At 40.5% G+C, this 24,913-nt stretch overlaps 1 protein-coding gene across 10 annotated transcripts in view; it reads left to right on the top strand.

The window, feature by feature from the left end:
• Positions 1 to 24,913, top strand: part of CHRNA5 (cholinergic receptor nicotinic alpha 5 subunit) — a 59,435-nt gene that overhangs the window by 7,628 nt on the left and 26,894 nt on the right. For 3 of the 10 annotated variants that reach the window (XM_042987822.1, XM_042987824.1, XM_042987823.1), the window contains one exon: positions 8,298 to 8,679. The exons of 6 other annotated variants lie outside the window; for them this stretch is intronic. In XM_042987822.1, the coding sequence (XP_042843756.1) occupies positions 8,601 to 8,679 (79 nt within the window). In that variant the 5' untranslated portion in view covers positions 8,298 to 8,600. Of the gene's footprint in view, positions 1 to 8,297; positions 8,680 to 12,552; positions 12,615 to 24,913 lie in introns of those variants that run through there. One more of the 10 variants, XM_042987829.1, reaches the window with a different exon arrangement.

Below are 24,913 nucleotides of genomic sequence, written 5' to 3'. Positions count from 1 at the left end.
TATATTCTTGGCTTTTTTGTCATAAATTAATTGACCATGTAAGCATGAGTTTATTTTTGAGCTCTTTATTCTGTTCCATTGATCTGTGTGTCTGTTTTTATGCCAATTCCATACTGTTTTAATTACTATAGATTTGTAATATAGTTTGAATCCAGGGAACATGATGACTCCAGCTTTGTTCTTCTTTCTCAAGGTTGCGTTGGCTATTCGGGTTTTTTTTTAATGTTTTTTTAGTATTATTTGTTCTATTTCTTTGAAAAATGCCATTAGAATTTTGATAGGGATTGTGTTGAATCTGCAGATTGTTTTGGGTAGTATAGACATTTTGACAATGTGTTCAATCCATGAGCATGGAATATCTTTCCATTTATTTCTATTGTCTTCAATTTCTTTAATATCGTGTAGTTTTCTTTTTTTTTTAATTTTTTTTAACATTTATTTATTTTTGAGACAGAGAGAGACAGAGCATGAACGGGGGAGGGTCAGAGAGAGGGAGCACAGAATCCGAAACAGGCTCCAGGCTCTGAGCTGTCAGCATAGAGCCCGACGCGGGGCTCGAACTCACGGACCGCGAGATCGTGACCTCAGCCGAAGTCGGCCGCCTAACCAACTGAGCCACCCAGGCGCCCCGTCAAGTAGTTTTCAGTATGGGTGTTTCATCTCCTTGGTTAAATCTATTCCTGGGTATTTTATTCTTTTTGATGCAGTTGTAAATGAGACTTTTTAAAAAAATTCTCTTTCTGATAGTTTGCTGTTAGTATGTAGAAATGCAGCACATGTTTTTGTGTGTGTTGATTTTGTATCCTGCAGCTTAACTAAATCTGATTTTAAATCTTAACTTTAACAGTTTTTTTGGTGGAGTCTTTATATATAACATCATGTCATCTGCAAATAGTGACAGTTTTACTTCTTCCTTACCAATGTGGATACCTTTTATTTCTTATTCTTTTTTTTTTTTTTTTTTGAGAGACAGAGAGAGAGGGAGAGAGAGAGAGGGTGCAAATGAGTGAGGGGCAGAGAGAGAGGGAGAAGTGGGGCTCACCCGCATCAGGGCTTATGCTCACCCAGTGTGGGGCTTAAGCTCACCCAATGCAGGGCTCAAACTCATCCGATGTGGGGCTTGAACTCATAAACTGTGAGATCATATCCTGAGCCGAAGTTCAGTGCTTAACTGACTGAGCCACCTAGGCACCCATTATTTCTTATTCTTGCTTTATTGCTCTGGCTAGGACTTTCAATACTATGTTGAATAAAAGTGGTGAGAGTGGGCATCCTTGTCTTGTTTTTGATCTTAGGAAAAGCTTTCAGCTTTTCATTATTGAGTTTTGTGTTAGCTGTGGGCTTGTCATATATGGCCTTTATGATGTTGAGGTAGATTTTCTCAGTGTCCACTTTGTACGAGTTTTTATCATGAATGAACATTGAATTTTGTCAAGTGCTTTTCTGTATTCAGATGATCATGTGATTTTTATCCTTTAATTTGTTAATGTGGTATATCACGTTGACTAGATTGTGGATTTTTTTAAATTTATTTTGAGAGAGAGAGAGAGAGAGAGAGAGAGAAAGCACTAGTGGGGGAGGGTCAGAGAGAGAAGAGAGCGAGAATCCCAAGCAGGCTGTGCACCAACAGTGCAGAACCCGATGTGGGGCTGGAACCCATGAACAATGATATCATGACCTATGCTGAAGTCGGATGCTCAACCAACTGAGCCACCCAGGCACACTTACTGGATTGTGGGTTTTTAAAAACAGTTTATTTATTTATTTTGAGTGAGAGAGCATGAGCAGGGGAGAGGGAGAGAGAGAGAGAGAGAGAGAGAGAGAGAGAGAGAGAGAGAGAGAATGAGAATGAATCCCAAGCAGGCTCCACGCCATCAGCACAGAGCCTGATGGGGGTCAATCTTGAAAACCACTAGATCATGACCTGAACTGAAATCAAGAGCTTGGGTGCTTAACTGACTGAGCCACCCAGGCACCCCTGGTTTGTGGATTTTAAATTATCCTTGCACCCATGGAATAAATCCCACTTGATCATGTTGAGTGATCCTTTTAAGGTGTTAGTGATTCAGTTTGCTCACATATTTTGTTGAGGGTTATTGCATCTATGTTTATTAGGAATATTGGCCTGTAATTTTCCTTTCTATGGCATCCTTGTATGGTTTTGGTATTGGGGTAATACTGGCCTCATAGGATGAATTTGAAAGTGTTCCTTTTCCTTCTATTTTTTTTTTTTTTTTGAAGAGTTTGAGAACAATTGGTATTAATTCTTCTTTGAATATTTGGTAGAATTCACCAGTGAAGCCATCTGGTTCTGGGTTTTTCTTCTTTGGGAAGCTTTTAATTACTGATTCAATCTCCTTACTAGTTATCAGTCAGCTCAGATTTTCTATTTCATCATGATTCAGTCTTGGTAAATTGTATGTTGGTAGGAATTTATCTATTCTAGGTTGTCCAATTTGTTGGCATATAACTGTTCACAACAGTCTTCTGTGATCCTTTGTATTTCTGTGGTATCATTTGTAACATCTCTTGTTTAATTCTGATTTTATTTATTTGGGTTCCCTTTTTTTTCTTGGTGAGTCTAGCTAAGTTTGTCAGTTTTATCTTACAGAGAATCAGCTCTTAGTTTCATTGGTCTTTGTTTTATTTTTTAGTCTATTTCATTTATTTCTTCTCTAAGCTTCATTATTGGGCTTTGTTCATCTTTTTCTAGCTCATTTTTTTTAATTTTTAATTTTTTATTATTTTTATTTTTTAGTTTAGAGAGAAAGAGCACAAACGGGAGAGGGGCAGAGGGAGAGAGAGAGAGAGAGAGAAAGAGAGAGAGAAAGAAGAGAGAGGGAGAATCTTAAACAGGTTCCATGCTCAGCATGGAGCCCAATGCAGGGCTTGATCCCACAACCCTGATTTCATGACCTGAGAGGAAGTCAAGAGTCTGATTGATGCTCAACTGCCTGAGCCAACTAGGCGCCCTGTCTAGCTCCTTGAAGTGTAAAGTTAGGTTGTTTTTTTTAGACTTTTCTTGTTTCTTGAGGTAGACATTTATAGCTATGAACTTCCCTTTTAAAACTGTTTTTGCTGCATCCCATAAATTTTGATATTTATATTTTCATTTTCATTTGTCTCAGGGTATTTTTTGATTTCTCTTTTGATTGCTTCTTTGACTCATTGGCTTTTTGGTAGCATGCTGTTTAATATCCGCATATCTGTGAATTTTCCAGTTTTACTCATGTAATTAATTTCTAGTTTCATGCTGTTGTATTGGTAAAGATGCTTGAGGTGATTTTAATCCTCTTAAATTTATTAAGACTTGATTTGTGGTCTACCATATGATCTATCCTGGAAAATGTTCCATGTGCATTTGAGAAGAATATGTATTCTATTGCTCTGGATGGAATGTTCTGTACATATCTAAGTCAATCTGAGCTAATGAATCCTTTAATGCTGATATTTTCTTGGTTTCTGTCTAGATGATGTATCCATTTATGTAAGTGGGATATTAAAATCTCTTACTATTATTGTGTTGCTATCTATTTCTCCATTTAGATCTGTTAATATTAGCTTTATATATTTAGGTCCCCAAAGTTGGGTGAATAAATATTAATAAATGTTACATCCTTTTTTGGATTGTACTCTTTATCATTATGTAGCAATCGTATTTGATTGTTTTGTAGTTCCTCTCTGTTTTTGCTGTCTTCCTCTGTGGTTTGATGATTTTCTTTAGTGGTATATTATATTCCTTTCTCTTTACCATTTATATATTTATAATAGGTTTTTGCTTTGTGGTTACCATGAGGCTTACATAAAACAACTTATGTGTATAACAGTCTATTTTAAATTGATAACAACTTAAGTTTGATCCCATTCCAAAGCTCAATATTTTCACTCTTTCCCTGGCCCATGTTTTACATTTTGCAATTTTTTATGTTGGGTTTCCCTTAATTAGTTATTGTAAACATTGCTGTTTTTACTATTTTTGTCTTGTAACTTTCATACTAGCTTTATAAGTAAATCCACTGTTTTTACTACGTATTTATCTTTCCAGTGAGATTTATTCTTCCATATATTTTTTTGTTACTGATTAGTGCTCTTTCTTTTCAGCTTAAAGAGGTCCCTTTAACATTTCTTGTAAGGCTGATATAGTGGTCATGAACTTCTTTAGCTTTTGCTTGTCAGGAAAACTCTTTATCTCTCCTTTAATTCTGAATGATAAATCTCCTGGGTAGCATATTCTTGGTTGGAAATTTTTCCCTTTCAGCACTTGGAATATATCATGCCATTCCCTTCTGGCCTGCAAAGTTTCTGCTGAAAAATCTGCTAGAGCTTGTTTGGGACTCTCTGGGCTTCCTGGATTGGGATGTCTGTTTCCTTCCCCAGGTTAGGGGAGTTTAGAGCCACTGTTTTTTTATTTTTCAGTAGGCTTCATGCCCAGTGGGGAGCCCAACATGGGGCTTGAACTCACGACCCTGAGGTCAAGACCTGAGCCAAGATCGAGAGTTGGACACTTAACTGACTGAGCCACCCAGGTGCCCCAGCAGCCTGTTATATTTTTAATAGCTTCCAGTAGGTGAAGATGTGCCCAAGACCTGTCAGCATACCTAAGGGGAGGATCTTAGTACCTACATTCAGAGTGTTTGGTAGCCAGACCCTCAGGTAGCAGAATTTAATTTAATTTAATTTAATTTAATTTAATTTAATTTAATTTAATTTAACTTAATTTAATTTAATATTTAACTAATTTGTTTATTCAGTTATTTAAAGTAAGCTATATGCCCATTGTGGGGTTTGAACTCATGATCAAGAGTCACATGCTCTACCAATTGAGCCAGCCAAGTGCCTCTCAGGTAGCAGCTTTTAAAAGCATGCTAATATATATAGTCCTGTGGGACCACAAGAGTTAGCCCCTTTAGCCAGGTGATCTGGCAGTATCCCCTGGGTGACAGTTGTAAAAACCAGGGCTCCGTATGAGTGTACCAGCTCTTTTGTGGGAGATGTTGGCCATCTGGAGCAAGGCAGAGGGAGAGAACCAAGATGTTGTACATAGCCAGTGTTCCTTAAGAGCATCCATAGTCCACTAGGTGTATGCTAAACCTGAAGCCTGTCTTTTACGGTAAAGCTCTGGGAGAGGCAAAGAGGCCTCCTTCACGGAAAGACTGGGGGAACACGTTGTCTTTCTGTCTGTCTGCTGTCTGGGCAGTGCCCTAGGGGTGGTGGTCTGCCAAGAACTGTCTCTTCCATTGCCATGGTCCCATGAGACCCAGGAATGCAACACTCTTCACCTCTTCCCTCGCCCAGAGCCATGTGATCATGGGGCATCCTCTGGGCAGCAGCTGCAAAAACTGGGCACCAGCTGTAAAAGGTCACCGGCCATGTGTAGAGCCTCCTTCCAGGAGATGAGACACTGGTCCTCTGGAGTGCAACAGAGGGAGAGAGCAAAGATAGTGCCTCCCCTCTGAGGTCTCTGGAAGAGTTCACATTCAGCCCTTAGATGAGTGTTTAATGAGAAATCTGCCTCTCAGGCCATAGCCATGGTGGTTAGCTAGTAGGCCTCTTTCACAGGAAGACTAAGCTCACGGTTCTGTCGCCTCTTGCTATGGCTTGGGGGCGGTAGCTGTTTGAGAACTCTTTTTCAAGCGTTTACAGTCCTGCAGGACCCATCAGCACAAGCCCCACTGGCCACCAGAGCCAGGTGATGAACAGATGTCCCTTGTCAGTAGCTGCAAAAATCAGGGTTATCAGACAGGAGTATGAACTACTTTTTGGGTGGCACCAATTGTTACAGCCCCACGGGACCAGGAGAGCAGGCTCCACTGGCCTTTAGAGCCAGGCAGTCAAGAAGCGTCCCCTGGGTGGCAGCCACAGAGACGGGGAGACCAGATGCGTGCACGCACCAGGGTACTGTTGCTCTGCATCACGACAACAGGAGAGCTCAAAGATGGCCCCCGGCAGTCTGCATCCCTGGAGACTATTCCAGTAGCCTCCGGGTGCATGTGTTACATCAGATGCCTACCCATCAGAACAGTGCTTTAAGCCAGTGAGGCTCCTTCACTTTAAGTCTGGGCAATGGGCTGCCTCTGAGCTGCTCCCTGGACTGGGTAAGTCTGCTTGCACAGGCCCTGATGAGAGCTGTCTTCCAAATTGTTACAGTCTTGTGGGTCTCAGCGTGTGAGGCCTTTTGGTTTTCAGTTAGATGTTTGGGGGCTCATTTCTCAGTTGCAGGGTCTAAATGTTAAGGTGCTCGATGTGGGATTTGAATCCTTTGCTCCTTGTGGGGAAGCTCTGGGTTTTGAGTTTTCTCCTGGTTATGGGTTGCTCTGCAGGGTTGGGGTTGATGGCAAGATCGTGTCCCAGGCTGTCTTGCCTTCTTGGATGTGGTTTTCTTCTCATTTGCCTTATGTATAGTCATAACCCAGCCAGCCTTTAGGTTTATTTAGGAAGAAATTGTCCCATATCCAGCTGTAGACTCAGTGTGTCTGTGGGAGGAGGTGAGTGCAGGATCTTCCTACATCACTATTGTGAACTGGAACCTCACAGTATGAACCCTTGATGTTTTTACTTCTCTTTATTTTACGATCAACAGTGTACAAATGGAATTGGGCAAGACTTTTTTTTTCTTAAGTCAGAGTCTCTTTTTTATGGGAGATAATCCTGTGCATTGTAAATTGTGAGGTGGCATTTCTGGCCTCTATCCACAAGATGCCTGTAGCACCCACCAAAAAATGTCTCCAGATATAGTTAAATGTGCCTTAAGGGACAAAATTGTTCACCTCACCCCTACCCTTTGAGAATCACTGCTGTAAGTCTTGCAGACTATGGCTTCCCAAACAATGTGCACTGGAATCCCCTATGTCCACTGACTGATGAATGGATAAAGAAGATGTGATTATATACATATATATATGTGTGTGTGTGTGTGTGTGTGTGTGTGTGTGTGTATAAACGTATATATATCTCCATAAAAAAGAGTGAAAGCTTGCCATTTGCAATGAAATGGATGGAACTAGAGTGTATTATTCTAAGTGAAATAAGTTAAAGACACACTATGTAATTTCACTCATGGAATTTAAGAAACAAAACAGGTGAACATAGGGGAAGAAACTAAAAATAGGGAAGCAAACCGTAAGAGACTCTAACAATAGAGAACAAACTGAGGGTTGAGGGAGAGAGATGGGTGGGGGATGGGCTAGGTGGGAGATGGGCAATAAGGAGGGCACTGTTGGGATGAGCACTGGGTGTTGTATGTAAGTGATGAATCACTAAGATCTACTCCTGAAACCAATATTACACCATATATTAACTAACTAGAATTTAAATAAAAACTGAAACAAAAACAAACAAAAGAAGAGAGAATGCAGATGCTGGTTCGGTAGGTGGATGCAGGCCCGAGATTCGCATCTCTAACGAGCACTCGGGATGTGGGTGCTGCTGGTCAGGTTTCCACACCGATTAGCAAGCTCGCCGATAGCTTTCCATCATCTCAATTGAGTGAATTTTCAAGAGGATCCGATGACAATAATTATGGAAATAGTGAATTTAGAGTAAACTATAGCCCAAACAACATGAGACCAATGGAAACCAAGAAAACAAGCACTATCCCTCCATCCTAACAAATAGCAGCTGCCTTCACTTTTCCCTGCTTCCTTCTAGCCCTCAATGTTCATTCACAATTAGAGAGCTCTGAGGAGGAGATTTGCAAGAATCAAATCAAGGTCATCTAGACTGTAGCAAACTGAGGCAACTCATATACCACCAGGTGCTATAATTTATAATACTGTAAACACACTAGCTCATAATACACATCTTTGCCTGTTGAGAGGTTTAGGGTGTCAAATTAAGACAGTGAACTCTGCATTTACCTGATCTGATGATGTTCAAACTTTCTTTTTTGTGTGAAAGTGTGTTCTCTCCTTGAGAACTATTGACTGGACCTAAATTTAACACTATCTAAGGTCATTTTCTTACTGCAGGTTTTCCGAGAGTCAGGGAAATATGTTAAATTAGGTTTATTAAAGCTTACCAGTTACAGAGAAACTTTATCCTATAATTCTGTTATAAGAATCAATAGAAAATGTAATGAAATTCCTGGAGTGAAAAAAATCCTCTGCATTTCATCTGTAATCCTTAAAATAGTGATTGGTAAGCATACTTACTTGTCACATTGAGAATGTTGGATACAGCACACATTTCTTCTCATTTACAAAATGATTGATTATGTTCACTGCTTTATCTTGCTATTGCTTAAAATAACCCTCCTAGGACTGCTGTAAAGAGGTTTATTGTTTTGTTTTTTTTTAAAGGAATACAAGTCACTTTTTGTTAAGTTAAACAGTACAAGGAGCCTGAAAAAGTGGATTAACTGCCCCAGCAATGGTTTAACCATGAACTAGGGATGTGTAAATACATTGTACGTCACTTCTATAAGCCTCTTTAGGGGCATTATCGTATTTCATTCTTGTGGCTGCCTGTGAAGAAGAAAGGGATGCCGTTGGCAGTACTCCGCAAAATTTAAAATGTGTATACCCCTGACTCAGCAGTTCTACTTCTAAGAAGTCAATGCCATAGAAACCCTTGTATAAGTGTGGAAAAATAGATGTACAAGGATGCCAACACAGCATTTTTCCCATTGGAGTGTTATTAGAAATAACCGGAAATTGAAGACTACACAGATGCCCATCAATGGTAAAAGCTTAAATAAATTATGATACACTCACAATGCACACTGCTTTGCAGCTTATGAAGGAAGAGTGGAGAAGAGTGGAGAAGAGTGGAGTGAAGAAGGAAGAGTGGAGAAGGATTATATTGATGTATAATACTGGATGAAAACAGCAAGTCACAGGACTTAAAAAGAGGAAAACATTTGCTCTTTTGCGTGTGTATTTAAAAATGTGTGTACATAGGGGCGCCTGGGTGGCTCACTCGGTTGGGTGTGCGACTTTGGCTCAGGTCATGGTCTCTAGGTTTGTGAGTTCGAGCTCCGTGCCACGCTCTGTGCTAACAACTCAGAACCTGGAGTCTGCTTTGGAATCTGTGTCTCCCGCTCTGTTTGCCCCTCCTCCACTCATACTGTCTCTCTCTCTCTCTCTCTCTTCCCCTCTCTCTTTCTCATTCTCTCTCAAAAATAAACATTAAATTTTTTTTTTAAAGTGTACACATCAAACTTAACAGTGTTTACCCTTGGAAGAAGGGATATGGGGAGGAGGATGAGAATTCCTACTTGTTATGTGCTTCAGGTTTGAATCTTGACAATGATCATATATTACTTTTGTAATTAAAGGACTATTTTGAGAAAATCGAAAACAAACTGGGTCCTAGTTCTACCCCTGCTACTTGTGTTTGACCAACGATTCTCATCTGGGGTAGTTTCGCAACACCCCTTCGCCATTCATCCGACATTTGGCATCGTCTGGAGACATTTCTGGTTGTCACGTTGTCAAGAGGGGTATGTAGCGGGTAGAAGCCAGGGATGCTGCCAAACCTCCCGCAGTGCAGTAGTGCAGAGGACGGCCCCTCCGTAACGAAGAATTACCCAGCTCCAAATGTGGGAGGTACTGAGTTAAGAAATCCTGTGTCAGACTGCAGGGCTACAGCCATGTTCAGGTATGCAGATTGTGCCTCTGACCGTATCAGGGAATGCCATTCACACTGTGAGGAAATCTCTGCACACCATGCAACGTTGTAGTTATTATCAAATGAAAAATAAACATGCAAATTTGTACCCCAGGGGGCAGGCACTGGAGTTTTCTGCTTTATCGTTAGCACCTCGCCCAGAGGCTGGCACATTAAGCAGCCACACGAATGAAGGAATTTAACTAGATATTCCACATAGGCTCTATTATACTCAGGTTGGAGCAGATGCTGAAGATTTAAGAATTTAAGGAGAAACTTAAAATTATAGCAGATGATGTCTGCTAATTTATCTTCAGTTGAGGATTGACAAATACTGCTGGTATACATATGTAGCTGTAGAACACCTTGGTTCACTTTTCCCAACGCTTTTTGATAAGAAAATCATGTTTCCTCATGAAAGAATGTCAGTAAAGGACACTATTGTGTCTTATCTTTCTAGAATCGGTTTAATTTTTTTTTAAATTTTTTTTAACGTTTATTTTTATTTATTTTTGAGACAGCGAGAGACAGAGCATGAACGGGGGAGGGAGACACAGAATCTGAAACAGGCTCCAGGCTCTGAGCAGTCAGCACAGAGCCCAAACATGGGGCTCGAACTCACAGACAGTGAGATCGTGACCTGAGCTGAATTCGGACCCAGGCGCCCCTAGAATCGGTTTTAAAAATCCCTAGCTATCTAGGGTCGTCTGGGTGGCTCGGTTGTGTCCAACTCTTGATTTTGGCGCAGGTCATGATCTCGAGGTTCATGAGTTCGAACTTCTCCCCCACCCCACCACTCCCCCTCTCAAGCTTGCACTCTCTCAAAATAAACTTAGAAAATATTAAAAAAAATTTTTTTAATGTTTGTTTATTTCTGAGACAGAGTGCGAGTAGGGGAGGGGCAGAGAGAGAGAGAGGGAGACACAGAATCCGAAGCAGGCTCCAGGCTCCGAGCTATCAGCACAGACCCTGACGTGGGGCTCGAACTCACAAACCGTGAGATCATGACCTGAGCCGAAGTCAGTTGCTCAACCGACTGAGCCACCCAGGCGCCCCACCCGACCCCCTGCCAAAAAAAATTTTTTTTAATCATTAGCCTTAGATATCTTTGGGCTGCATACTGAATTTAGTGAAGACTTTTTAAAATCATTTTATTTTAATTTATTTTTAATTTATTTTTATTTTTAAAGTAATCTCCACACCCGATATGGGGCTCGAACTCATGACTTCAAGATCAAGAGTTGCATGCTCTTCCAACTGAGTGAGTCAGGTGCCCCTTAAAAACATTTTAAACTGTAGACACTACCTGACTTTGTAAAATAATGTACATTACTTTACTTTGCGTAACAGTGAGGCAGCAAAGCAGAAGGTATTCTTTTTATAATGTTTTATAGTGGAAAAGCTGAAAAATACACAAGAATATTCAAGAATAATGGATTGAAGAGTTTTTGCCGTAGACTTTCTTTTCTTAAGTTTATTTATTTATTTTGAGAGAGAGCATGTGAGCAGGGGAGGGGCAGAGTGAGAGAGAGAGGAGGAGAGAGAGAATCCCAAGCAGGCTCCGTGCCATCAGCATGGAGCCCAACACAGGTCTCAGATTCACAAACTGTGGTATCGTGACCTGATCCCAAACCAAGTCAGGCGCTCAACTGACTGAGCCTCCCAGGCATGCCACCATACACTTTTAACAATTATTGACATTTTGCCAACGGATATCCTTATTTTAGAAAATGGTGACATATGGAGGTTAACAGATAATTAGTGTCAAGTATGTAGACTGAGTCTTTCAGCTTTGAAGTTCTGTGTCCTCTCCTATTCATCCGACTAAAAATTAAGGAGAAAGGTTACGTTTTTTTGAAAATGTATGTGGTTTCGTTGGGTAACTTGAAAGTGAAATTCTTTTGGTAAGACATTCTCATAATTCCTCCAACTTGAGACAATACTGGAGTAATGATGTTCAGAGTTAAGACTGAATTTGTAAAACCCAAATTTAAATCCTTCAGAATGTTACATTATCCATATTTGTACTTTTTAGGTATTCAATTTAGTTTTTCCCTTACTAGTTGTATCTTTACTTTGGAAGAGTCGCTCCATTTGTTTTTTGTTGTTGTTCTTATCTTATTTTTAGTGTGCTTCACTCCTTGGTTCCTTTTGTTTTTCTGAGATGTGACTTAGGATCTTTACATAGGTTGATTTCCTTTCTTTTCTTTTCTTTTCTTTTCTTTTCTTTTCTTTTCTTTTCTTTTCTTTTCTTTTCTTTTCTTTTCTTTTTTTTTTCCTGGGGGGGGAATAAGATTCTTTTTGTTTTGTTTTTTAAGTTTATTTATTTATTTTGAGACAGAGACAGAGAGAGAGAGAGAGAGAGAGAGAGAGAGAGAGAGATGGAGAGAGAGTGAATCCCAAGCAGGCTCTGTCCAGGAGCCCAACATGGGGCTCGAACCCATGTACTGTGAAATCATGACATGAGCTGAAATCAAGTTGGATGTTCAACCGACTGAGCCACCCAGGTGCCCCTGATTTTCTAATTATTATTATTAGCTTTACAGCATATAGATTTGAGGAAAGCTTCTAATTGAACTGTCATTGCACTGTGTCTAGAGTGCTCAATGCACAGAAAACTGCTTCCTTCTGCTTTTGCAAGGTTTTACTGCCTAGAGTAGTCTGCAGGAAGATCATCTTTGTTGGGGTATTGAGGAAGTTTTAGGTAGAAATCAGTGATTGTGGGATCTCTAACTTCAAGAAGCTATGTCTAGGGACTCGGTGGTTAAGAGCAAATTTGTGTAGCTGTGTAATCGTTGCTGAATCATTAGAGATAAATGGGAATTGTCAGATGGTGCTGATTCATTTATTCATTCATATATTCAACACACTGAGCACCTATTATGTGCCACTATGTTGTCAGGTGCTGGGGATATGATGAATAAACCACCCATTGCCATCAATTTACACCATAGTGGGGAGGACAGACATTGATCAAACACATGCAGGATTGTGTAAGTGCACCCCAGGTAAGGAACATGGTTTATGCAGAGGATCCTAATGGAGACTTTGGGGGCAGGGAAGATCCCTGAGGAAGTGATGCCTGGGCTGACACCTGCAGGCCCAGTGGGAGTTGGGTAGGTGAGGGGGAGGGAGAGTGTCTCTGACAGGGAAGAAGCACACTGCTTGCTGGAGGGAAGCCCGTGGTGAGTTCGAGCAGAGAGCACAGGGGAGAGTCACGCCAGGGGAGGCTGGTGGGGACAGACCGGGTGGGATGTGGCCTTAAGGATTTGGTCTGCCTTAATGAAAACCACGGAAGGGTTTTAAGCAAGGAGGTACCGTCAGATCTGTGTTTGGAAAGATGGCTTGGCTGTCTGCATGGAGAACTGACTGCGGGGGCTGAGGAGCCTGCTTCGGGCAGTAGGCTTGCTCTGGCCCTGATGAGAGACGCAGACAGCTCGTGCTAGGACAGCGGCAGTGGGGTGAGAAGACATGCACGGATCTGAGAAACATTTAGAGGTGAAACCAACGGTTTCCTGATGGGTTGGATATGCACGTGAGGAGAAGGTCATGTAAAGGACGACTCCTAGGTTTTAAAGTTGTAACTCGGCAGATGGTGGAAGCATTCACTGCAACGGGCAGGACAGGGAAGGTCGTGTATTTGGTTATGTGCACGTTGAGTCTGTGGTCCCTTTACCACGTGCCTGTTTCACACAGATTAGAGAATTGTGGCAAATGGAGGTTAACGGGGGGTTTAGCGGTGCCGAGTGTGCAGATTAAGGTTTTTGGCTTTGCAGCATCCCTCCCTCTTGAGCACACTAAAATGAGGGAGCAAGGTTACATTTCTTTGAAACTGTATGTGGTTTCACTATCTTGAATGAGAAATGGACATTCAGGTGTGGACTCAGAGGAGCGCTCTGTGTCGGAGACACAGGTGCCTCATGAGTGGTCTTTCCTTAAGTTCATTTTAGTTGCAGTACCCTTGGAAATGACCTTTTGGGATTGTCTGTTATAAATAAATGGAGAGCTAGAGTAGAATTCTTAGGATCTCCATTGCTGAGTGCGATTTTACAGGCCTCCTAAAACGTTTCTGCAAGTAATTGTTGGGTACCTTGAAACAAAAGTCTCTGTAAGTAAGGGTTGGAGGCACCCGTGCCAGCAGCTTCCGGGAGACTGTAGCTGGATCGGCGTTTCTGAGGTCTGTCCGATGGTCAGCACTGGAATTAGAGTTTTTTGCAAGCCACTCACAAACTTGAAATGTAAGATTAGCTATGGTTTTTCCCTTTTTGTGTTCTTAGTATTTGCCTTCTTAAGGAATGTGCGTTGAGTGAATTGACTGTCTTACCTAACACGTTAATGGTGTGGAGTTTAGCTAGACTTCATGTAATTTAAAGATTATTATTGACGTTAGCTTAGTTTGCTTTTTTTGTTACTATCGTTTTGCATATATCCCCTTTTATAAGAAGGATCTGTGGCTAACACAGTGAAAATAAATAGTAATGTACAATTCATAATTTTGCCATAAATGTAGTGTGCATACAGAGTGTAAGTCTGTATGTGGTCAGATAAATCAGTCTGCAAATATAGCGATGTCACGTGTACTCCCCAAAAAGGAAAGCAAAACCATGCTTATCTGAAAATCAGATTTAACCATATCAGTAATCCATTCCCCAGTACCCTAGGGCTATTTTACTGTGAAACTTTGTCAAATAATGGCAGCCCAGAAAGCATTTATGATGTTTGCAAAAGACAGTGCCCTCTCCGGTGAACCAATTCTTTTCTTGAATAAATAATATAAAATTGATGAATTTTGTTACCAAAGCAAGAAGAGAGACCAAGATCCCAGAGACATCATTCAAAGTAGAATGAATTCTATGTGACAAAATTGGGTTTAAGGCCTACTGTAGGTAAGAAGGTCATAAACCCAGGCACAAAGTTATTCTGCTTGAAAAGAAAGCAGGAGTGACTAATGACAAAATTCCTCTATTAAGTGACATGTTGGATATCATATTAACACGCTATGACTGAGAGCTATTACTGTCACGCGTGTGTGTGTTCTAGTTTTTTACTTTTTGGTCAGACAAAACCACTAATGTAGAGTGTGAACCACCTTCTGGCTTGTTCATGGTACACGAAGGAGGTGTGCCTGACAGCATTTTATTTTTATCAGTAAGAACTCCTAGAATAAGAGATTTTGATTTTAGTTAGGATTGTTTGTGATCGCTGGTGTAGACTGGAAAGGTGTTGAGAATGGCTCTGTGGGCAGCAGGGAAGGGCGTTGTTGGACGAGGAGGTGGCTGCGCGGGAATGCCCGTCGTGTGCCGTCACTCGCAGGTAGCAGCTGGTGGAAACAGTGCGCTTCCTGATTTTGACCGTGTCGGAGACAATAAGGAACTGAAAATAAGGTCAAGTCACAGGCACCAAGTGTGTCCGTCACTGCTGCAGGAAGAGGCGGGCGCTGTATGCAAGCCTCTGCTTTTCCACACGGAGGTACCCCGACTCTCCAGGGGAAAGTGCACACGCCAGTTCTTAAACTTGGGGGATTTGAGAGAGACATTTCTTCGTGACACTGACAAAGCCGTTTTTCTGGTTTCAAATGTTGGAAGTAGCGTAGCTCCCTGATCCAGTCATTTCTTGATAGGTAGAGTTGGGTATTCGAGGGGCAAAATGTGATTTTTAGTTTTGAGGAGATCAGTGTGACCAGATAATATTTTTGAAATATGAAATGCCCCTTTTATGTTGTTCCTGGTTTTTTTGTTTGTTTGTTTGTTTGTCTGTTTGTTTGTTTTTACGCTTTGGCCCTTCCTCCTACCTGCTCCAGTCAGGTAGTACTGTGCTCATACTTGAGATGAAGCAGGATGTGACAGCAAACAGACATAAGGAGTTAAAATTTGCCTTTTTTTTTTTTTTTTTTTTTTTTAGCTTCTAAAACCTAGTCCGCCATGGGGAACAGAAGGGACTTGGTACACACGCTATAATGGCAGTGTTACAGGAGGGTGGGAGAGACGCTGGTCCCTGTCTCTGGGGTCGAGGAGTGAATGTTGGGACAGCAGAGAGTGAGCAAAGCGGCAGTTTATTGAGCGAAAGCACACAACTCTGAGAGTTACAGGGGTCCCCACTGGGTTGATGCCAAGGATTTTTGTCCCTTTTTTTTGGGGACCTTATCAGGAACTGGATAACAGTTTGTGAGACTGCTCATGGCACACAGCACAGGCAGGTCTGTGGAATTTATCCTTTTTTTTTCCTTCCCCCAAACCTGCTGCCCTGCAGCCCCCCACCCACAGCCACAGCCAGTCCCCCTCCCCGGGGCCCCTGTCTGTCCCTGCGTGCTGTTAACCCTTTCACTACTCATCAGAACAAAGCTGCTACTTGACAGGAGAAAATAATTCCCTTGCTGAGCGGAGGAAAAGACCGAGGAGAGAAGAGAGCGAGAGGATACATGCCGCCACCGGAGTGTGCAGGCCCTGGGCCGAGGGGACGCTGGGATGACAGCCAATCTAAGCGTCACGCAGGCTCAGAGTACTCTTCAGGGACCTGAGTTGCATTTCCACATCTACCACCACTTGCTTCTGTTCCTGATAACACGTAGTTATGAGTTAGAAGTTTCTTAGTGGAAATGCAATGTAGGAAAGGGTATTCATTAAGCAGAAGCCTGAGCCGTGGCTCGAACCACCGTCATAAAGCTGGGCATGTGAGAGGAAGGGGCCATCCGCTCAGTCCTAAAGTCCAGTTCTTACGTAGAAATTCTGCTTCACTTTTCTCCTAATAACTGATACCTAAAATTTACCTAAACTTAGCACTTTGCCTGTGTGCCGAGCCCATATGAAGGTGTGGGAAGGTTTAAGAAACTTGTAGCTTATGTGAAGAGTGACTGCTTGAGAATTATGTTTTTAATTTAGTGCAGTATTTTCCCCCTTTCTTGTCTGTATTCCCCCCTCCCCACCTCTTCTGTCTCCCTCCTTTTTCTTCAGGCATGTAGAATCATAGAGCTAGGTGGATTTTAATCACGGATGGCTTTACAAGTCTTTTCTGTACCTTTTTCTCTGTAGCAGTGCCTCATGGAAATTCACATCGGCCTTTTGTTGCGCTTTGTCATTTTTTTATTTTTTGCGGCTTATTACAAACTTCTTTTGCATTTGAATTTTGAGATGTCTTTTGTGTGGGTGATAGTTTCAATTAGAGTTTTTAAAAAAGAGTTTAAAAAAGTATTTAGTTGTAAAAAAAAACCCATATAGCATAAGATTTATCATCATAACCATTTTTAAATATATGGTTCAGTACTGCGTGTTAGGTATACTCACATTGTGCTATGGATCTCCAGAACTTTTTTCTCTTGCAAAATGGAAGCTCTGTACTTGCTGAACAAAAAGTCTCCGTTTCTCCCGCTCCTTGCCCCCGGTGACCACATCCTACTTTCTGTGTCTATGAGTTTGACTGCTTCAGATGCCTCATATAAGTAGAATCATGCAGTATTTGTCTTTTTGTGACCGGCCTGTTTCACTGAGCATAATGTCCTCAGGATTCATCCGCATTGTGGCAGGTGTCCGTATTTCCTTCCTTTTTAAGGCTGAATGATATTCCAGTGTGCTGTGTGCCCCACGTTCTGTGCATCTCTTCATCTGCAGATGGACATTTGGGTGGCTTCCGTCACGTGGCTCTTGTGACTAGTGCTGCCTACACGTGGGTGTGCAAGTTATCTCAAGGTTGGCTTTCAGTTCTTTGGGATATATATGCCCAAGTGGGATTTGTGGATGCTATTGTAATTCGTTTTTAATTTTTTGAGAAACTTCCATACTATTTTCCACATTGTTGCATCATTTCACTTTCCCACTAACGGGGCACTGGGTCTCCAACTTCTCCAGTTCTCTCCCACACATGTTTTTCTTTCTTTTTTTCTTTCTTTATTTTTTGATAGAGGTGATACCTTGTGATTTCGATTTGCATTCTCTAATGATCAGTGATATTGAGCATCTGTTCACATGCTTGCCCACCATTTAAAAAAATTGTAATGTTTATTTTTGAGAAGGGGGAGGGGGAGAGAGAGGGAGACAGAATCCAAAGCAGGCTCTGAGCTGTCAACACAGAGCAGGACCTGGGGCTCAGACCCACGGACCGTGAGAAAATGACCTGAGTTGAAGTTGGACACGTAACCGACTGAGTCACCCAGGCACCCCTTGTTTCCCTTTTTAATGTCATCTTTGGAGAGGTGTCTGTTCAAATGTCTATTTGCTCATCTTTAAATTAGATTATTTGTGGGTTTTTTTGGTTGTTGAGTTGGAGTTTTTTTTGTAGTCTAGATATTAATCCTTTAGTGGATACATGATTTGCAAACATTTTCTCCCATCCCGTAGGTTGCCTTTTCACTCTGTTGATTGTGTCCTTTGATGTAGTTTTATTTTGAAACTTTAAAAAAGATATTTATTTTAACTGAGTTTGACATTTAACATTGTATAAACTGAGGATGTACAGATGTTACTATGATACATTTATATGTTGTAATAAGCAATATTTATCACATGACAAAATTACTGTGTAGTACTATCCTCTATATGTGTCATACCTTACTTTGGATCTCTATGGCTTATTTACTGCTTGTTACAAGTTTGTACCCTTGAGCACTATCAGTCTTATCCCCCCACTGATGTGCACAAGTTTTTGAGTTAGAGGTGTCCCATTTGTCTATTTTTGTTTTTGTTGCTTGTGCTTTTGTTGTCATAACCAAGAAATCATCACAAAGTCCAGTGTCATGAAGCTTTTGCCCTGTGTTTTCTTCCAGGAGTTTTTTTTTTTTAATAAATTAAAAAAAACTTATTGATTGATTGAGAGCGAGAGCGCATGCACCAGCAGGGGAGGGGCAGAGAGAGAGAGTGTGGGAGGGGTAAAGAGAGAGAGAGAGACAGGGAGAGAGAGGGAGAGAGAGAGAGAGAGATAGAGGGAGAGAGGGAGAGAGAAGGAGAGAGACAGAGAGGGAGAGAGAGAGAGAGAGGGAGAGAGAGAGGGAGGGAGAGAGAGAATGAATCCCAGGCAGGCTCCATGCTCAGCACGGAGCTCATATGGGGCTCAGTCTCATGGTGGTGGATGACCTGTGCTGAAATCAGGCTTAACCAACCACCTGGGTGCCCCTCTTCTGGGAGTTTTATGGTTTTAGTTCTTACATTTAAATGTAACTAAATCCATTTTGATTTTTATATATGGTGTAAGGTAAGGGTCCAGCTTCTTTTGTGTGTGGATATCAGTTTTCCCAATACTATTTGTTGAAGAAACTGTCCTTTCCCCATTATGAGTGGTCTTGACACCATTGTAAGCCTTTTAACAACTGCATCATGTATGTCATGGACAAACCCCACTCTCTTTGGTTGTGTTGTTTCCAGGTATTTGCTGTAATGTTCACGGAGGTAAACTTTGGTGTAAGCGTGTCCCAATGTATCGGTGCTTTTATTGCTTTGGGAGTCAGGTGTGGGGTTGCTGGATCAGAGGGATATATACTTTCTGATACATTTTGCAAGATTAAAATATTACAAGATTATTTTTCAAAGAGGCAGTAACACTTTCGTTTGTACCAGTAATGTTTGAGAGAGCGATAGTATTCTTCTTTATGTAATTCTGGGACAATTGGCATCGGGAAGGCATCAGGATCCCCTCCCAGGGGAGGGATCACATCTATGACTAAAAAACATAAAGATATTTCTCTATATCATTATATATGTTAGTGCTTAACATTTAAATGCATAAAGAATCCCTATTCTCAAATTTCTATAATCTCAGGAAACCTAAGAGGAAAGAGGACTGACCTGAGTGGCAGAGTTCTATTAACTGGCACTTAACCTAAGCAGGTGCAATCAGTTGATGTGGAAAACCATGGGCTTTGGTGACAAATCCGGCCTCACAGCCCGATGACAAGTCAGCCTCCCAGCCTTTTGGTGTACGATCCTGGGCAACCTCTCACACTTCAGCCTGTTCACCTATGAAGGGTGTCTGCGCTTTTGCTGTTGACGTTGAATGTGCAGATGACATTTTCGGGACTCCTGTGCTGTCCCGGTTGGCTCTGCTGTAACACAGTGTAACAGACTGGGCAGCTTGTGAACTACAGGGATGTATCTCTCCCACTTCCGGAGGCTGGGAGTCCGAGATGAGGGTCCTCTTCCAGGACACGTCTTGTGCCCTCACATGGCAGAAGGGGCTGGGAAGCTCTCTGGAGACTTTTTTATGAGGCACTAATTCCAGTCATGAGAGCTGCACCCTCATGACTTAAGCACTTCTCAAAGGCCCTGCCTGCTCATACCATCACCTTTGAGGGTGATGATTTGAACCTGAATGTGGGGGTAGGGGGAGGGACACAAACATTCAGACCGTAGCAAATGTCATTTTCTATTTGTCAAAACAGTCCTCAAAAATAGACTGTTAAAGATGAAACTATGGAGACAGTAAAAAAGATCAGTGGTTGCCAGGGGTTGTGGCGAGGATGGCCAAATAGGCAGAACACAGGATTTTTAAGGCGGTGAAAATACTCACTCTGATGTGGTAATGATGGATACATGCCATTATACATTGTCCAGACCCATAGAATATATAAGACTAAGGCTGAATCATAATGTGAATCATGGACTTTGGGTGATAATGAGGTATGAGTGTTGGTTCATCATTTGTAACAAATGTGCCACTCGGGTGGGGGGATGTTGGTAACGGGAAGGCTGTGCGTGTTGGGGGGCAGGGAATATGTAGGAAATCTCTATCCCTTTCCCTCAAATTTGCTATGAACCTTAAACTGCTCTACAAAATAATCTCTTAAAAACAGTTTTTAAATTATTTTTTATGATCGCCACAATAAGTCTAACTAACATCCTTCACCACGCACACTTTCAATTTTTTTTCTTCTGATGAGAATTTTCAAGGTCTACCCTCTCAGCATCTTTCAAATATGCAACACAGTATTATTACGTACAGTCACCGTGCTGCGTATTGTATCACTATGACATTTTACTTTATATCCGAAGCCTTGTACTTTCGATCCCCTTTATGCATTTTGTCCAGCCGTTCCACCCTCGCCTCTGTTAACCATCAATCTGTTTTCTGCATTTGTGACCTTTTAAAAATAAATATTCCATATATAAGTGAGGTCCTACATTGTCTGTCTTTGACTTATTTCAGTTAGTGTAATTCCCTCAAGGTCCATTCATGATGTCAGAAATGGCAAGATTTCCTTCTTCGGAGATGAGTTGGGTTAGTGTTGAATCAGTGTTTTCATTTTCTTCGGATCAATACCTAGAAGTGGGATTGCTGGATCATGTGGTGGTTCTATTATTAATTTTTTGAGGAATCTGTATACTGTTTTCCAGAATGGCCGCACTAATTTACATTCACACCAACTGCATGAGGGTTTCTCTTTCTCCACATCCTTGCCAACGCTTGTCTTTTTCTTGACTTTTTTAATGATAGCCATTCTAACAGGTGTGAGGTGGTATCTCATTGTTGTTCTGATTTGCGTTTCCCTGATCGTCAGTGATGTTGAGCACCTTTTCACGTAGCTGTTGGTGATCCGTATGTCTTCTTGGGAAAAATGTCTATTCATATTCTCTGCCCATTTTTAAATTGGATTGTTTGTTTTGCTAGTGAGCTGTAGGAGTTCCTTAAATTAAATTTTGGATATTAACCCCTTTACAGATATATGATTTGCAAATATTTTCTCCCATTCAGTAGTTGCCTTTTCATTTTGTTAATGGTTTCCCTTGCTGAGCAGAAGAATTTTGGTTTAATGTAGTTCCACTTATTTATTTTTGCTTTTGTTGCCTTTGCTTTTGGTGTTGAGGTCATAAAATCATCGCCAAGATCAATGACAAGGAGCTTATTACCTGTGTTTTCTTCTAGGAGTTTTATGGTTTCAAGTCTTACATTCAAATCTTTAATCCATTTTGAGTTAATTTTGTGTATGGTGTAACATAGTGGTCCAGTAGCATTCTTATGCATGTGGCTGTCCAGTTCTCCAAACACAATTTCTGAAGGATTGTGCTTTTCCCATTGTATATTTTTGGCTTGGCTTCTTTGTCATAAATTAATTGATCATATTTGCATGTATTTATTTCTGTGCTTTATATTCCGTCCCATTGATATCTATGTTTGTTTATATACCTAGACCACACTGTTTTGATTATATTTTACTGTAGCTTTGTAATATAGTTTGAAATCAAGGAGCATGATGCCTCCAGCTTTTTTGTTCTTTCTCAAGATTGATTTGGCTATTCAGAGTATTTTGTAGTTTCATACAAATTTTAGGATTATTTATTCTATTTCTGTGGAAAAAGACGATTGGAATTTTGATAGGGATTACATTGAACCTGTAGGTTGCTTTGGATGGTTTGGACATTTTAACAATATTGATTCTTACAATCCATGAGCATGGAATATCTTTCCATTTATTTGTATCATCTTCAACTTCTTCCATTAATATCTTATAGTTTTCAGTGTACACATCTTTCACTTCCTTGATTAAGTTTATAACTATAATTTAATGCAGTTGTAAGTGGGATTATTTACTTGTTTCTCTTTCTGATAGTTCATTATCAGTTCAGTATTGAAATGCAACAGATTTTTGTATATTGATTTATTGAATTTGTTCTAACCATTTTTAAAAAAATGTTTATTTATTTATTTTGAGGGAGAAAGTGAGAAAGGGAGGTGGAAAGAGAGGGAGAGAGACAGAATCCCAAGCTGGCTTTGTGCTGTCAGTGCAGAACCCAATGTGGTGCTTGAACCCACAAACTGTTGAGATACTGACCTGAGCTGCAACCAAGAGTCGGATGCCTAACCAACTGAACCACCCACGTGCCCCCTAACCATTTTTTTGATGGAGTCTTTAGGGTTTTCTATATATAGCATCATGTCATCTGTAAATAGTGACAGTTTTACTTCTTCCTGATTTACATACATTTTATTCCTTATTGTTGCCTCATCGCTGTGGCTAGGACTTCCAGTACTGTTTTGGATAGAAGTGGTGAGAGTGGACATCCTTGTCTTTTTCCTGATCCTAGAGAAAAAAACTTTCAGCTTTTCACTTTTGAGTATGGTGTTAACTGTAGGCTTGTCATATATGGACTTTCACTTTTAAAAGCTTATTTTGAGAGAGAGAGAGAGAGAGCGAGCGAGCAGGGGAGGGGCAGAGAGAGAAGGGGAGAGAGAGAGAATCCCAAGCAGGCTCTACACTGTCAGTACAGAGCCTGACATGGGGCTCGAACTCACCATGAGATTATAACCTGAGCCAAAATCAGGAGTCAGATGCCTAACTGACTGACCCACCCAGGCTCTCCTTTATATGACCTTTCTTATATTGAGTATGCTTCCTCTCTACTCACTTTGTTGAAAGGTTTTTTTTTTTTTTTATCATGAATGGATGTTGAAAAAAAAGATTCTTTTTTTGCATCTGTTGAGATCGGATGGTTTTTATCTTTCATTTTTTAAGTGTGGTTTATCATATTGATTTGTGGATATTGTTGATATTGAACCATGTAGCATCCCTAGAATAAATCCCACCCATTCATGGTGTATGATCCTTTTAATGTGTTGTTGATTCAATTTGCTAATGTGTTTTGTTGAGGATTATTGCATATGTGTTTATCAGGGATATTGATCTTTGGATTGGATTGGATTTTCTTTTCTGTGGAGTCCTTGTCTGGTTTTGGTATCAGGGTGATGCTGGCCTGGGAAAATGAATTTGAAAGTGTTTATTCCTCTTTTGTATTTTGAAAGAATTTGAGAAGGGTTAGTGTTAATTCTTCTTTGAATGTTTGGTAGAATTCACCAGTGTTTGTTTAGAGGAATAAAGTCTTAATTTAAAAAAAAAATAGACTATTACTAGGAAAGGTGTAAAATATTAGAAAGAAATAAAGAAAATAAGTGCAGTGGCATTGCACATTTGGTTTTATTTTTATTATTTGCAAAGGAAAACTTGTGGAATAACTATTCAAATAAAAATTTTCCAAAGGTTATAGTTATATTGCTTGTTACATGTTCTCAACTGTGATTCACTGCTGTATTGTACATGTATTTCCCAGTCATAATTCAGTCATAAAGAGGTTCTCTTTATATATATATGTATATATATGTATATATATGTATATATATATACATATATATATATATATATTTTTTTAAAGTTTATTTATTTATTTAGAGAGAATACAAGCAGGGAAAGGGCAGAGAGAGAGAATCCAAAGCAAGTTCTGCGTTATCAGTGCAGAGCCCAGCGTGGGGCTTGAACTCACAAACCGTGAGATCACAACCTGAGCCAAAATCAAGAGTAGGCTGCTTAACTGGCTGAGCCACCAAAGTGCTGTAAGTTTCTCTTTTTAGTAACAGCATTATCCATATATAATTCCCACAGCATTTAGTTCACCTATTTAAAGTGCATGATTCACTGATTTTTAGTATATTCAGGCTAGTGTGACTGTCACCAAAATTGACATTTGAACATTTTTTTCCTCCCTCTTCCCCCAAACCATCCTCTTTGCCTATTCCGGATAGTTCATGTAAATGGAATCATATAATATAATATATAGTCTTTGTGACTGGCTTCTTTTACTTAGCATAATACTTAATACTTAAAAAGTTCACCTGTATCATGTATCATTAATTCATTAATTTTAATGGCAAATTAATATTCCATTGGATATTCCACATTTTATCCATTTGTCATTTGATGGACGTTTGGGTTGTTTCCACTTTTTGGCTCTTATGAATAATGCTGTGAACAGTCGGGTGCAAGTTTTGTGTGGACAGCTGTTTTCATTTCTGTGGGGTGGGTACCAGGAATGGAATTGCTAGGTGTTGTGACCCTATATTGAACTTTTTAAGGAACTGCCAAATGTTTTCCAAAGCAACTGCACCATTTTACATTCCCATCAGGAGTGTATAAGGGTCCCAGTGTCTCCACACCCTCTCCAACACTTGTTGCTGTCTCTGTGTTTGACTGCAGCCCTCCTACTGGGTGGGAAATGGTAGCTTTGATTTGCATTTTTCTGATGGTAAAGGTGTTGGATATCTTTTCAGATACTTACTGGCTGTTCCTCTTTGGAAAAATGTCTATTCAGACCCCTTACTCATTTTAAAATTGGGTTATTTCGTCTTTTTATTATTGGTTTGTAATGGTCCTTTATGTATTCTAGATCTACGCCCCTTATATAAATGATTGCAAATACTTTCTCCTAGTTCTCTCTTTTTAAGTCAGTAAGGGAAGGAAAACTAAAATGTATTAAGGGAACTATTGTGATCAGCATTATACTTAGGGCTGTAGAAATGCTAAAGTATAGAAATGATTTTTACCTTTTAGGACATTGGT

The sequence above is a fragment of the Panthera tigris genome, chromosome B3 (genome assembly GCF_018350195.1).
Source record: "Panthera tigris isolate Pti1 chromosome B3, P.tigris_Pti1_mat1.1, whole genome shotgun sequence".
NCBI classification, from domain to species: domain Eukaryota; kingdom Metazoa; phylum Chordata; class Mammalia; order Carnivora; family Felidae; genus Panthera; species Panthera tigris.
The sequence above is the reverse complement of the archived record's forward strand: the minus strand, read 5'-3'. Positions and strand labels throughout refer to the sequence as shown.